At 36.1% G+C, this 15680-nt stretch overlaps 1 protein-coding gene across 10 annotated transcripts in view; it reads right to left on the reverse strand.

Annotated features, from left to right (window-relative positions):
- The window catches only part of NCOA1 (nuclear receptor coactivator 1), a 194990-nt gene that overhangs the window by 56561 nt on the left and 122749 nt on the right, over window positions 1–15680 (reverse strand). For all 10 annotated transcript variants that reach the window (XM_039887677.1, XM_039887680.1, XM_039887679.1 and 7 more), the window contains 4 exons: window positions 14656–14753; window positions 5870–6047; window positions 3494–3673; window positions 2109–2204 (listed from right to left, as the gene is read on the reverse strand). In XM_039887677.1, the coding sequence (XP_039743611.1) occupies window positions 2109–2204; window positions 3494–3673; window positions 5870–6047; window positions 14656–14753 (552 nt within the window). The remainder of the gene's footprint in view (window positions 1–2108; window positions 2205–3493; window positions 3674–5869; window positions 6048–14655; window positions 14754–15680) is intronic.

Here is a 15680-nt window from a genome sequence, read left to right on the forward strand (position 1 = left end):
CATTTTAAGAATATTTTATATTTCTCTGGCATCTTTCTGTTTTATGTCTTATATTTTCTTTATTATCTTCTGTGTACTAGGTGTGTACAGCACAGTGATGCCCTTTTAAGAGTTGTTTGGTGGAAGGCAATGTAATATAAATAAAGACTGCTATATTAGGGCCTAAAGATGCCTGTTCTTAGCAACTAGCTGCATGGTTTTGGAAAAATTGCCATTCCCTCATTTGTAAATTGGGCAGCCTAGATTCTATGATCTCTGAGGTACCCTTTGGATTTATAATTATTTTATAATCCTGAGCTTAATTTTTTAAATTTTTATAAATTTATTTTTAAATCAGCTATATCTGAGATTTTATGCTGAATCCTTGGTTAGAAACAAAACTAATAGTGATAACAATGTTTCTATGGGAAAATACAGTCTTCTTTACAACAATCCAATTTAGGATTCAATTTATAGAATGCAATATGAGGAAAAGCTGAAAAATACTGTTCCTAAATTAGCCTCATAACTTTTAGCCCTCCCCATCTCCCACATTTATTCTGTGGCCTAACCATCACCCTTTTCCAATGAGCTTTTATTCTGCTCTCTTGTGTGCCCTTGTTTGGTTTTACTGACACAAAAGACCAGTTTTAATTTTTAGTGAACCCTATTTTTCCTCCATGCAATGAAATTTTTGGTTTTCAATAAAGGTTTATTAAATTTTTCCAATGCTGTTCACTGGTGGAAAATGGAAAGGAACATGTACATGGAAGACTTAAAATGGGAATGAAGAAAGGTATGGTAATTGATAATTGCTGCTTTTAGATGTGTATCCCCAAGCTCCTAGACATTCTCTTTACTATATTCTATTATCTGTGCTAATTTATCCCCACCTGCTCTTCAGTAAGAGCAGCTGACAGTGTAAAAATGCAAGAATAAAACACACAACATAGGAATATCAGATTTCTGGGACTAAAAAATTAGTAAATTTTGTAATAGGCCCATATAAACAATGGTAAAGGTAAAAAAGTATGTAAAAACTAAATTTTCATAAAGAATAAAATTTACTAGAAATGACTTTTTAAATCTCAGTGTGATAAAAAAATATATAGTATCTATTTTAAAATTAGAAAAGTGAGTGACAAATATATAATTCTGATTGATAAAAGTACGAAAACCTGATGTGTTAGAGCGAAGATAAAATTATGTAGTATATGAAAAATACCTTACAAATTGTAAAGAATAATAGCAATTTGTTTTGCTGAAAATCATGCCGAAGTCGGCCTTGAAGCTGAAGGCCTTACTCTCCGGTGCTCTCGCCTCCGCTCACTGTGGCTCTCCTGCCCTTCTCGCAGCTCTTCGCTCGCACCTGTGAGTCTTACCTAGGGCTTCTGCAGCTCTGCTTCCTCAGTCGGGAGCACTCATTCTGCACCATGCCCCTTCCTCCCTGTCCCCTTCCAAACCCCGTATTTTGCTTAGTTGGCACCACCTCACCCTTCGGGCTTGAGTTCAATATCAGCTCCTTAGACAGGCTTTTGTTAACCAGCTAATTTTAAAATAGGTCCTCCCTGTTAGCCTACTTCATACCATCTCACACCTTTTTCATCATATAACATACCACGATTTGTAATTACATCGTTGCTTTCTGCTCAACCATGTATGCCTTGAGCAATCACACATAGTGACAGGCATTTCTAGGCAGTCAATAATTGTGGCTGAATAAATTTTTTTAAAAAAGAATAAGGGAAAAAAGATAGCTAGATACATTTAAGTATAAAGTAAAACCACCATACTTGTATCCATTTATAAATGAATATATTTATATCTACATTGCCATAGTTCCTTAATTTATTCCATGATTACGAAAAATAATTTATAATCAAAACAAATACAGGTACGTGAATAGTTATAAAATAATGTTCTCCCCAGCACTCTGCTCGTGACGATGATTACAGTATTTAAAATGCACACTATCAAAACCACCACTTAAAATGTTTTCTGCATAAGACTAGTCAACAGAGTCCGAAGAGCAGAGAACAGAAGGACACAAAATTTTGGACGTAATTAGTTTTAAAAGCATAGTCACATCATTAATACTGATGGAACATTCTGAACTTTGTAGTTCGTACCTGTAGTATCTTGCTTGGTCATAAAGGATTCTACACCCGTAATAGCTGGAGGCCGAGGTAATCGCCGTGCAATACAAATCAAACATGACTGGAAATCTGCCCAAAACAAGAAGGGGAAATTGAAGAGGTTAGAAAATGAGTCACATCTATTACTTGCCATTAACAGTTTTTATAGAAACAGTACATGACATAGGATCTGATATTGGAGTCACTCTGATATAATAGTATAGAAATAAAATTGCTGGCAACCAAAAACTGGCAACTTCAGGTAGAGATCTAGTTAGCATAAATTATTCCTTCCCATGGAATGTTCTTACATAAACTAGAGAAGACTGATGCATCTCATGTACTTGGATGATATCAACTTGAAGTAGTAGTTCTGGCTAGATTTAGGCAACACAGTGGTTTTTAAACTACAGTTTTATAATCAATTTCCTATACTCATCAGTACTTACTGGCCACAAAGATTATTCTTACAATCACTGTGCAGATAATTATCATATGAGAAAAATAACATTTAACTGTTTCTGAAGAAGCATAATTTGCCTTTGACAGAGGACTTTATGTTGTAGGATCTATAATTTTTTCAAAGTCTCATTTCCAATTTTTTTTTGAGTGCCACACACAATATCACACAGCTAAATATGAACTTTAATCACATAAGGCAGCCCTGAACATGTATTATGTAGAAAGTCCCCAACTGACTGTGGCACCCATTCCCTGGTGAGACTGACTACATACATGGCCTTTTTTGCATCTGACTGACTTCTCTTTCTCCTACCTTCCCAGGTCCTTACTCGAGTTTCCCATTTGTGGTGTTCTTAACTTAGCTCATTCTAAGTTCACATGGAAAACTCACTCACTGTCACATATTTAATGCTATGTTGATACCGTGTTCATATTAGAGCTTCAGCTGTGTTTTCATCTGTTCATAAGCTTTCTCCTTATAAATTACCTTGTATGGCCTTAAAAATGCTAACTCTATCCTCCAATGTTCCCTACACTCTAAACTTGAAACTTTAAAAAAATCAGAGCTGTTCAACAGCCTGCTGCATCTGGTACATTTCCAACTGGCAACAGTCAGTGACATCTCTTATTTCGAGGCAGCAAGTTGGTTTGAATTTGACATTTTAGTGGTAATGCCAGCTTAAAATTGAAAATTTGGGGGCATTTTAAAGGAGTGATTCTAGATATTAGCAATTTTTTTTCTTAGGTATTTTTAACAAATACTTTTAACAAATAGCAAATTAAATAGCCCTTATGATACATAATACAGTAACCAAAAATACTCTCTAAAGAAGGCAGTTTTTATGATTAATTACCTCCCTACTCCTGAAAGCCATGGAAAAAGCAATCAAACACCTTAAAATCACCCTTTGTTTTACCTTCTCCATCCTCTTGAATTGATTTTGGCTGTGACACAGTGAAACACTGCATTACTTCATACCGCTGGCAAGCTTCTTGGTTCTCAATGCCTGGCTCGTCTGGAGGGTGAATTAGCATCCTGCAGTTAAAAGTATGGCTATTTCGTCGTGTTGCCTCTTGAGGCCAAGGAACTCCATTTACTGTGGAAGAAAAATTGATTATATGCCTGTGAATAAAGTGAAAAAAATACAAGCTCTGAAGATACAAAAGACATATCTTTAGCCATCTGCTTAATTAGATACTTGGATTAAAAGACAGACAGACCTCTTCAGATCATCTAAGGTTATCCTGAGGCAAGAGGATACTTATCTTCCTTAGCAAATCAAAACGTCTACCAATTAGAAAACGGTAAAATTTCCAAGAGAGTGTATAGAATTTCCCCGCTTGAAGATAAGAACTTACAAATACCCTAATTCATTAACAGCCTTTATAAAAACAGTTAAAGACAAAAATTAAAAATTAATTTATTAGCTCTTTTATTTAGAATTTTACAGCAGTTAATTAATAGCTTTTACAGCAGTTAATTAATAGCTGTTTCCAGTTATACTCTGGCAATAAAAAAATGATTGAAAACCATAGGTCCATTGTTAAGCAGGAGTGTTACCCTGGCAAGCATGAACACCTAAGGATGGGCTTGTGTGCATGCACACCTTCCTGGAGAAGGGATTCAAAGTTTCTCGAAAGAGTCTGTGATTCAAAAAAAAAAAATACTTAGAAAAGGATAGAGACCAATTTTGTTTCTTATAACCATTTTTTTTTGCACTTAATCTTATTTGCACATATTATTTACTACAATACCTTGAATATTGTGGGTAATCGATAAGTTACTACATAAAAATGACTGTTAAAACAGAAATGTCACCTGATTCAGTGTAAGAAAACTGAATTCAGTTATAGAAAAGATGTCTGTACATTTCCAGTGAGAATCAGTCTCTACATGGCGGGTCGCCGTTTCCCACTTACAATGTTACATGCAAACCATGGTGGCAGTCAGAGGGCGTTTAAGGTTGTTCTCTCACCATTCCCAACAGTGTTCTTATCTTATCCTCTCCATCAACCCTCCTTCCTTTTCATTATGTCATCACTCTGCAACTGTTAGAGGAAATCATGGAACTAACCTAGACTGGAGTAAGAAGTTTCGGTTCTGCTATGAGGTAGTTATAAGATTTGGTTTAATTACTTAATCTTTGCCTCATCTTTAAAATAAAGAAATCTACTATATTATCTCTAAAATCATTTCCACTCTAAAATTCTATAATAAAACATATAAGACCCCTTGATAATTCAAATATCAAATTACTGATTTTAATAGAAACAATTATTTCAGGATGCAGTTGCTATAAACACTTATTTTTCAAAGGACAAATCGGCTTCCATTCCGTCAAGTAAACAATGTAGAAAATAGAGAGTTATGGATAACATTTAATCTGCATGTTTGGTTTAGTTATATAGGATCTCTAGCCAAGACTCTCTCCCCAATTTTGGAGCACATATAGGCGTAAGATTAGGCACATGGCTTAGTAAATGGAACGGAGGCTGGAAATCGGACCCCACCCATCCTCTGAGCCAGGATCCTTCGTCAGTGAACAACCCATCCAACCACATTTGGAACTCCTGAGTTGAAAGCACTTATATCCAAAAATGTTTATTTTAGTAAATATGTAATATGACAGTTTATTCCACTACCTCCATTCCCTCCCCCTCCTTTCCTTCCTCTTTTCTTTCCTTCCTCCCTTTGCCCTTCCACCTCCCTTTTTGCTTTTTCCCCTTGAAGCAGATTGGTAGGAAGGATATACATTTGTCTCTTTCTTGGACATAATTAAAATGGAAAACAAAGGGAATTTCAAGCAGAAGCTTCTTGTGGCAAAGCAACTATCTGGTCTGCCTCCCACTATGGTCAGATGATTGTGGCATAATCCAGAGCAAGATGATAAAAGCAATGCTCTCTATTGGCTATTTCATGGGTCACCAACCCCTGGGCCATGGACAGTACTGGTCTGTGGCCTGTTAGGACCGGGGCCGCACAGCAGGAGGTGAGCGGCGGGAGAGCCAGCAAAGCTTCATCTGTATTTGCAGCCGCTCCCCTGCGCTAGCATCTCCTCAAATCATCGGGCATTAGATTCTCGTAGGAGCACTGGCCCCTGGTGTCAAAAAGGTTGGGAACTGCTGAGCTATTTGATGACATTCCCCCTTTACATCTCAAGATGAAACTAAACTTAAAAATATTTTAAATGTAACAATATTAGAATAATACTATGTGTTATAAAAATAATAACATTACATAAGGAGAATCTACAGAAAGTTCATATTCTTTTAAAAAACACACTTCTTTGTACCTAGTGATTTTGGTAGCAGATTCTTCACAAATTCTGCATGATCCCCTACATGCAGTATGCTGTAGACACTGGTATTCATTAATTCCTCCTGATTGTAACCCAAGTAGCTGGTCACATTCTCTGACACAAATACAATTCTCCCTTCACAGTTCACAACAAAGAAAAATCCATCCAAAGCCTGCAAAGCCAAAAAAAGAAGAAAAAAAAAAGATTAAGAGGTCGGGAGGTAAAAAGATAAAAGAATAAACATATGCATTCTTGTATTAAAAAAGAGATGAGAAATCTGTCATTAAAAGGGGGGGACCGAATAGAAAATTTAATATTGTATGTTCTTTGCGGAGGGGTCAAGCTTATAAAGAGATTGTACACTGTTTCAAATAGGCATGAATGAATATGTCACCCTTCTTCCTTAGAAAGAAATTTTATGGGAGCAAATGAGAAGTGATTGACCCATGCATTCAGTCATAAACATCTCTAAACTATAGGTTAAGAACTGCTCTCTACCCTCAAGGCGCTTATGGTAGACAGACAGAAACATAATACCAGTGATAAATGTAGTATCAGAGACATACACAGAACATTCTATGAGCACAAGGAAGGATACCTAATCTGAGGTCAGGGTAGGGGCAAAGAAAGACTCTTTACAGGCCCCTACCTTAGTTATAAAAGGCATAGTAGAGGAGGGAAAGAGGTTTGAGGGAAGAAGATCCTAGACATGGCACATAAAGAAATGAAAAAGCAGTTTGGAGTTGCTGGGGTACATGGTACAAAGCAGGCTTGTGGCAGGAAATAAGTCTAAGAGGTGGACAGAAGCCAAATCACAGAGGGCCACTTATACACTGAGAGAGAGCTAGAGGTCACCAAAAGGAGACATATGTGCCCCAGGTTGAGCAGAATATCTACAGGGGTGCAGGAAAAAAATTAGAACCCCCATTTACAGTGTAACTCAAAACATAAGAAATTAAATTTAATAAACATAATGACACCCTGGTGCCTCACTTAGTCCTGACAGTTACATATCATAAACCATGGAATCCCAAGAGAAGATCCAAAATGGAGAAGTAGACAGTGGCACCTTACTTATTTATAATTTTTCCATTAACTGCAATATATTGCAGTTTGCTTGCTATAGAATATATATAAGCAATAGAAAAAAGACCTTTAAAAAGCAGAACATTTACAGAATTTTGTAATGAACAAGACAAAAATCCTTCATATCATACAAGGGGCTTGCTGGTTATCTGTGGGAAAATATTTAAAAGAGCCATCTAACAATGTTGATGGGCTACTCATTTTTCTTTTTAGAAAAGACAACTGTCCCAATTTGCTGAACTTTTCTATGATGCCAAGTGGTAATGATGATATGCTATCTAGCAAATATTTTCCAAACAATAACACCTAATTTTGTCCCTTCAAGATAACACTTAATTTTGTCCCTTCAAGATGAAAATTTAACAAAAATAAGAACTGCCTTTCAAAAAGACACTTATGCTATAGAGATAGCATGTGAAAATGGATGTTTTAAAATGACATCATAATTTTGATTTTGTTGGTGAAAATGACATGAATCACTCATAAAAATTATCTTCTCAGTTTAAACATTTAGAAACAAAACTTTTTACCTGCTCAAAAACTATCGAGTTTCAGTGGGCATTAAACCCATTTTTTTTAAATGTGAAAATGCAATATCTTTTGATTTGTCTGAGATCAAGGGAGATGGAATTTCAAAAAAAAAATGCTGCATAACTGTGAATCGGATTTTAAAATGAGTATTGTGACTTTAGTAATAAGCTCATCCAATGATATATTTTTCCATTGCCAACTACCTCATTTTTGTGAGGTGTCTTTTTCAACTAAGATGATTATTTAAACCAAATATTAAAATAAACTTAGAACTACATCTTCAAATCATTGCGATTCAAGCAAGATTTTAAAAAATAATCCAGTACAACCACATTGCTCTCATTAAAGATATTCCTAATATTTTCTTTCACAAAATATTCCTAATACTTTATTCCACTTGACTGTTGTACTGTTTCTCATTTAATTAATAATGCAAAAGGGAGAACGGTGTGATTAATAATCTGAAAACCTCAATACTAAATAAATCCTTCGCTAAACTATTTTGGGTTTTGATGAGCACAGGAAATCACCCTCGTATCTGACTAGCTTGTTGTCAAATTAGCTATAAATTTCATAGCAGGTGATATATATATATATACACACACGCACACACACACACACACACACATGCACATACACACACACATTCATCTTGCAATTTATGCAAAATAGGGATAACTGAAATATGGATGTATGATTTTTTTAAATTTCAATTAGGGTAAATGTATCAATTTTTTAAAAGTAGATCTAAAAATTCTTTAAAATGTTCGTAGCTATTAATTGAATTAGTGTCAATACAATTTAATTTTTTCTCTGTGGTCTCTCAGAGTTTAATAAAGACCAGCTTGGGTATAAAAAAGTATCACAGTTCAGAGCAAGAAACAAGACTGACATGAAAGGCAGGTGAGTAAAACCTGGCTGCTTCATGGTGAATCACTTTTGAAGGGCCATGCTACCCAACGCCTCGGCATTACTTTCTCCTTTTGTAAATCTAGTTTTCAGCACATCCTTCTTGGCTCCTCATTCTCCCTGGAGACTCTGTCTACCTTCAAAGCCACAGCCAGTCTTTCCCTTGCTTTCTTCACTTTTCATGTCTGTCTCTGGATGTCTCTGGAAGTTACCCATTATCTGCAGAGCGGCTAGGAGAGACCAAGACCCACTCTCAGAATTATCTCTACCCAGTCTGAAGACTGGTCAGTGGTAGGCTTGGGGCTGGTGTGCAGACCTCCAGGACCAGCAAGGCCCAGGGATTCACCTAGACTACTTGGTACAATTATTTTTAAGGCGTTTACTAAATCCAAAGGACTTTAAAGTTCTCCTTCACTGCAGCAGGCCCGGAGTACCTGCAGTCTCCCACTGCGGCAGACTTACTGGAGCTTCTCCAAGGTCTCCTCCCATTGACTGCATGCGGCCTCACTGCCAGGCTGGGAAATTACTCTAGCAACTGGCTTCTGGAAAACACGCCGGCTGGCCTGACAGGGAGTGCAGAACTCCCCCAGGTGTGTGCTTCGCCTCCCTTACACGGACTTGTCGTTTCCTCTGTGAAGTGTGGGGCACCATGTTTCTTCTCAGCTTCCCCAGAAAAGGAGGGCCTGGGAAACAGGCCGACAAAGGCTCTGCCAGTCACAGAGCTATCCTCCTGGCCCCACTCCTGAGAGGCAGGCAGCCTGTCTTTTGCTGAAAACGCTTATTTTTTTTTTTTTAATTATAAATGAAATATATTCTTGCAAAAAGTTTTTAAATATGAAAATGAAGTAGCTAGAAGATCTGCCAAAATCCCACCCCTGAGAGATTGGTAACATTTCAGGGAATATTCTTTGAGACTATATAAATATACAAATATCTCTAATTTCTAGAAGTATGTGTGATTAATATAATCTGCCAATACTTGTTCTTATTTCACAAGTTTCCCTCTTACGTTGCACACATAATTAACCTCCATGTGTGTTCCTGGGAAGGGATCTTCCTATTTCACGAAGTTCCAACAGCTGGTCTTACACTGAGCCGCACCAAGGAGATGATGACAAATGCCTGTCCACTCGGTACGACATCATCAATCTTGAGCGGGGATTTTCCCTCCACCCAGGATTCCGCCCTGTGAGGAGGACCGCCGTGGGTCTCACGGTAGGGTTCTCACAGGGCCCTGGCTTTAAATGACTACATAAGCTTCTCTATCACCTATGTGTTAGTCATTAGAGAAAGTTCTGGGAATAAAACACATAATTCTCAACAGTTTTATAGCCTCTGAAAGGAAAAAGACAAATACGTATAGTTACAATATAGTACAATAGAGCAATTCATAAACGTTAAACACCAAAGTGAGGGACCCAAAGTGGGTGAAGAGATGATTATCATTGGGAAGGTTTCCTGGAAGGAGGCCACACTACGCTTGAGCCAAGGCTTGGAGGACACAGAGGAGCAGCTCAGGTGAATGAGATGTGACAGGCTATTCAAAACAGGAAATGGCTCAGAAGTTTAAAAAAAAAAAAGGAACCGCTTTGTACGTACTTGTCATATGTCTATTATATTTAACAGTAATTTTTTTTTTCTTTAAAAAGCTTCAAGGAAAAGCAAAACAATAACAAATTTATCTTTGAGGCAGTGGGGGTTATGTTATCTTGAAGGCGCGGTTTTTAAGCAGGAGATTGACATGATCTGCTTTTACAAAGATCGTCTGGCAGTGGATGTGGTGTGGCCACTGGAAGCAAGGAGACCAGCTGCAATGCTATTGTGATACTTCAGTTCAAATGAGAGCCTGAAATAAGGCAGTAGAGGTGACAGAAGAGAATTTGACAAAGGCAGAACAAACAGCATTTGGTCACCTCTAGCAGCTATGGGAACAAGCATTTAGGGTAATTCTTCATGAATGACTTTAGAGTTTTTGTAGGTAAGTGCCTTTCCTTGAGAAATAAGATTTAAGGTGGAAAAAAATTTAGTCTTTCATTTTTTGACTTTTTAAAAAAAATGTAAAGAGACAGATTATAAATTTAGTTTTAGAAATATTATATTTGAAATGACTGAGGAACATTCAGATGAGGATGGTCAAAAGGCAGCAGGATATAATGAAAGGGAAGTTCTGATGATGGATCTTGGCTAAAGACAGGCATTTGCAATTTACAGGTACTTACAGCACCATTTGGGTTTTGTTTATTTGTTTTTAACTACAATCATCTTTTCCCCTTCCACAGAATATCTGATTTCCTTTGGGGAGTTACTTCTTCTCCATTAAAAAAAGTCTCATGGGATTCTTAATCAGGCCAGTGGGAAACTTCCTCCCTAAATGTGAACTTGAGGAAAATTATAAAAAGACCAAATATGGCTGGAAAACATTCATTCTAGCAGGAAAGCACTGCCCAAATGAGTCTTGCTGAGACCATTTGTATAGTTTCTGCTTTCTAGCCTTCTTAAGATACCTTGGTTTCATCCTATTTCCAAACATGTTTCTGTAATATCTAAATAGCATTCTAATAAATTCATATTTACTTAATTTAGTCAGAATTGTATCTGCTACTTGAAAGCCAGAGAACCCTAATTAATACTTTATACACACATACACGTGTGCACACACATATATGAATATATCATATAAACACAGACATAGATGTAGATAAAACTGCCCAAAATATGTGCAGAGAAATTTTTTTTTTTTTTTTTTTTTTAAGAAAAGGAAAAGAGTCAGGGCCAAAGCCCTAGAGGATGCTAACATTTAGCAGACAGGTAAAGAAATGTGCACAAGAGGCTGAGGAACAGCCAGAGGGGAGAGGAAAGAGTTCTATCAGAGACACCATGGGAGGGTTTTATGGGAGAGGGAGTGGTGTCAAGCGCCACACTGGCAACGTAGGGAATGGTATAAAGGAGGCCTGGATGCACGTGCGAGGTGTAGGGGGATCTTCGTGATGAAAACAGAATTTTTCTTGGAGAACAGTAGGAAACAAGGAGCATCAGAGCCAGATAATGCAGAGCTCTGAATAGGAGGCAAGGAATTTATAAATTGCAGCAAAGAGAAATGCAAAATGAGGAGCTTAAAATAAATGCCTGTACTGATAAGTACTTACTATGGGCCAAGTAACAAACATTTGTTGAATAAACAAATTCTAATACCATTTTCTCTTTAAATGTGAAGAAATTATCTCTGATACTTTCATTGTTAATTCATGCTCCCTTTATTTTATGTTCAAAAAAGGTGGCAGGAAGGAATCAATTGGAAACTGTACAGTGAGGATTTGTCATATTATGGTGGCTATTTGGTCACTTTTCGGACGGGCAGATCTTCTATCTGAGCAAGTCGCTCTAGACCAATACTGTAAAACACAACTTTCTGCAGTGTTGGAAGTGTTCTATATATGTGTTGTCCAATACAGTAGCCACTAACCACATGTGGGTACTGAGCACTCTAAATATGGCTGGTGAAGCTGAAACACTGAATTTTAAAATTTTATTCAGCTTTGAATAGCCACAGGCAGCTAGTGGCTATCTTACTGAACAGAGCAGCTCTAGACTGCAGTCTGGATAATTCAATGGACAATCTCACGTAGCTTTTCTGCCACCTCTTCTTAGCTGCCCTGGATTAGACTCTGTGAAGCTTAAGGCAACAAGGACAGGGTTGGGGAGTACAGAAGAGGGATAGAAAAGGTTGTACACGAAGGCAGCTGTGAAGTCTGTAAAAGTTAGTAATTCCATTTTACGGTCTCTGTTTCATATATCTATAGCTCATACATAAAAATATTATTTGTGCCTCGCAGTCAAGAACTTAGACACATTTATTTCTATTCTGAGTTTTTGGAATTTCTAATTTGATGTTTTTTTCATATTTGAAAATGCTTGCCTAATGACATTTAATTCATGTGTGATGTTGTATTACAATTTTCCTTTGATTCACAGTGGTTTTCAGGGTAATAATTTCATCAGCTAAAAAAATAATTCTTACTTTGTTTTCTTTTTACAGCGGTTTCGAATAGATGTTTTCCTGTCACTTTCTGTTCATTGTAAAGTGCTGTGGGCTTTTCTCATACAGCAATAACAAATGTTTATATAAATTAAAGTACTAGTAGTAGTAGCATTCTCTGTCTTCAGTTGTGCTGTATTCAGTTTGTGGATGATCTGTTGCTCTCCTTGTTGATTTCTGTGGTTTCTGAAGAACGTGTGGTGAAACCAGGATTTAAATGACTGCCATTTTCCTACAGGAACTCCAGAAATCAGAAGGCCCTCTATACCTTACAATTCTTCAGTATCTCAAATGATATTATATGCAGAAAATAAATTTAATAAATATTTAATAAATTGAAAGCGGATATAAAGTTCTGAGGCCAGTTTTAAACTCAGGGTACTAAGAAGGCAGGCAGAACCCCATAAAAAACTAGAGACTATGAAAACACTAGTCTACTAACATCCTGCAGAGTAGCAGGGATAAACAGTGAGTGCTAGGAAGGGCCCAAGTGTACGCAGGTAGTGGGATGGTAGGTGACAGGGGCCAAGCAAGGGGAAAAGATGGAGTAGAAGTGGGAAATGAGCCTAAAGTACTTTTCTTTCTTTAACTTATTTTCCTCTAACAGGTTATATTAAAATTTTTTAAATTATAGCAAAGTTGAAGGAATTTTATAGTGAATATTTGTATACCCACCACGTCTAGATTCTACCGCTAACATTTTTACTATAATTGCTTCAACACTGTTTCCAAAATGCAGTCATGTATCATGCAGTCAATTTAATGGGTTGTGAAAAGAATATGATAAAAAAATCAGAGTCCATCACATGTAGTAGCTTCTCCCTCTCCCAGCTGTACATGTATGCACTGGCTCAGAGAGTAGTTTCCATCGAGTTTCAAAGGCCAATATCTTTTATATTTTACAATTCTAAAGAATATGTGCTCATTCCCCTAACAAAAATCATTAAAATCAATAGTCTAAAATAAGAAAGTACTTGTATAACGTGGAGGGGAAATAAATAATTTAGATTCTGAAAGAGAAGTTGCTAATAGGAGAATCAAAAATATTTAGCAGCCTATCAAAACTACAGGAATGGATTATGAGTAAAAGTTAAAGCAAGAAATATATACTTGGGTGTCATCTCTATAGAAATGAAAGGTGAAGCAAAGAGAATACATGATATTTCTGGAACCAGAAAAGCAAGTACTGAATTTTGAGCATGTTCTTACATTAGCAGTGTTGGTAGAGGGAATTATAGTGAATACAAAAACACAGAAATGGTTAGGGTAACAGGAAAAAAATGTATAAACAAGTTAGAATATAGAGAGACCTATACAGTTTGAGTTATTAGGAAGACTTTACCACAAAGGAGGACTTTGAGGTAGGAGAAGGAAAGGAGAATTTATTTTATATATATAAAGAATATATGTTATATGCTTCTTATACATAAAATACAAATACATGCATACAAATACATATATGTATATAATAAACGTGTGCGTGTGTATATAAATTAGGCCTAGAGATGGAAAAGCATACACTATGGGGCATGAGTGTGTACACACACATACACATGTTTTTAAGCATTCATGTATGAGAGAGAGCACTTAAGGTGATGACCCTGTTTGGAAACAAATCATCTGTGTTGAGAATACTAAATCATCTGTGGGAGAAAAAAACTAAATAGAAAAAGCAGGATGAAAATTACAGAGTAATTACAAAGTAATTCCTGTTTTAAAGTTCTTTACTTTAAAAAGTTTGATAGAGGATTGTTAAAATAGTACATTCTCTTACAATGTTTACATAAACAATTAACAAATTTTTAGTCAGAAAACTTTCCAGGAAAACACCTACTGCAATAAAGTGAGGCATCCTTTATTCAAAAGTGAAATTCTACAGCAGACATATAGACAGCACCAGCTAGCTAAATAGCTGTTTTATTTTCCCAACTGGTCCTAACCACCACAGAAATAGATGGCAAAGCCATATAGTAGGCTTCATACAGTAATAACTGTTTAGAATGGCTTTATGAAAATTTCTTATGTTCATTATTCACATTTAATTCTGAAATATTGACAACTGTCAAAATAGTTTCCAAAATAAAATAAATATTCGAGTTCTTTAAAACTTTCTTTTATAAATCATTAATTGGATTTAAGACACAAAAGAAGGTAAAGAAAAACTAATGTAGCTAAAACAAAGATTCTGATCACTTTCTGAGACAATGAGAACAGCTACCTCCAAAAGAAGAGGTCCCAGGGATTCCTTTTCTATCACTCCTTGACTACTCGATGAGATGTCTGATTTCTGTACTTCATCATCAGTTGCTGATTTCTCTACAATAAAGAACCAAAAAGTCATACATCCTAAAAAGGCTTATTTCTATAATGGCAAGTTTAAGATGACTTGGATTCATCTAATTTCAGATTCAAATAACATGTATTTATGATCTAGGCAATCTCATATTTAATCTTAATTATACTTATTCTGTAAATGATAAAAGTGGGTCACAAAGGTTAAGTAATGTATCCCAAATAATATAACTAATAAGTGGTAGCAAGAAGATCTGAATTCTGATCCACCAAGTCCAGTGTCCAGAAAAAATGGTACGAATGTGTATACAGCCTTTTTTAAAAGTCTGCACCAAAAGTTTTCAAGAAATTAACAAATTATAAAAGAATGATTATTTCTTCCATTTCTTTTTTCTTTTCTGATTTGATCAACTGCCACTGAAGAGAGAGAGAAGATATGATTTTTCCTTTTGTGAGTCTACATATCTAGCTAACCTTTCACATTCATGTCATGATCTGACTGCTAAAACTATAACCCCTAAGTGATTTGAAATTCTTTTGTGAAGTGCTGTTGAAATCATCCATCCATCATCTTAAAGCATAATACTTAAATAAAAGTTTCTGTCAGACTAGTTAGTTCATCAAAAACCAAATATGGTATTATTGAACACAGAGATGCATTTTTTCACTTTAATATATGAAATATTCCAAAAAACCAAAAAAAAATCAAAAAAACAGAAAATGACAGGGCGTACATTCACAGAGCCACCATTCATTTTTCACCGATGTTAATGTTGTTTGCTTCAGGTCTTTCCTTTTTACATAAATGTAATGCTGCAAATAGAGGTAAAGCTTTGCCACCGTTCCTCCTCTGTCCCATTTCAGAAGTAACCGGTATTCTGAGGTCAGCATAATAATTTCTAAGCATGTTTTTATACCTAAACTGTATTTGTATGATTTCATGAACAATAC

The sequence above is a fragment of the Pteropus medius genome, unplaced genomic scaffold, assembly GCF_902729225.1.
Source record: "Pteropus medius unplaced genomic scaffold, Ma_sr-lr_union100, whole genome shotgun sequence".
Classification (NCBI taxonomy): Eukaryota; Metazoa; Chordata; class Mammalia; order Chiroptera; family Pteropodidae; genus Pteropus; species Pteropus medius.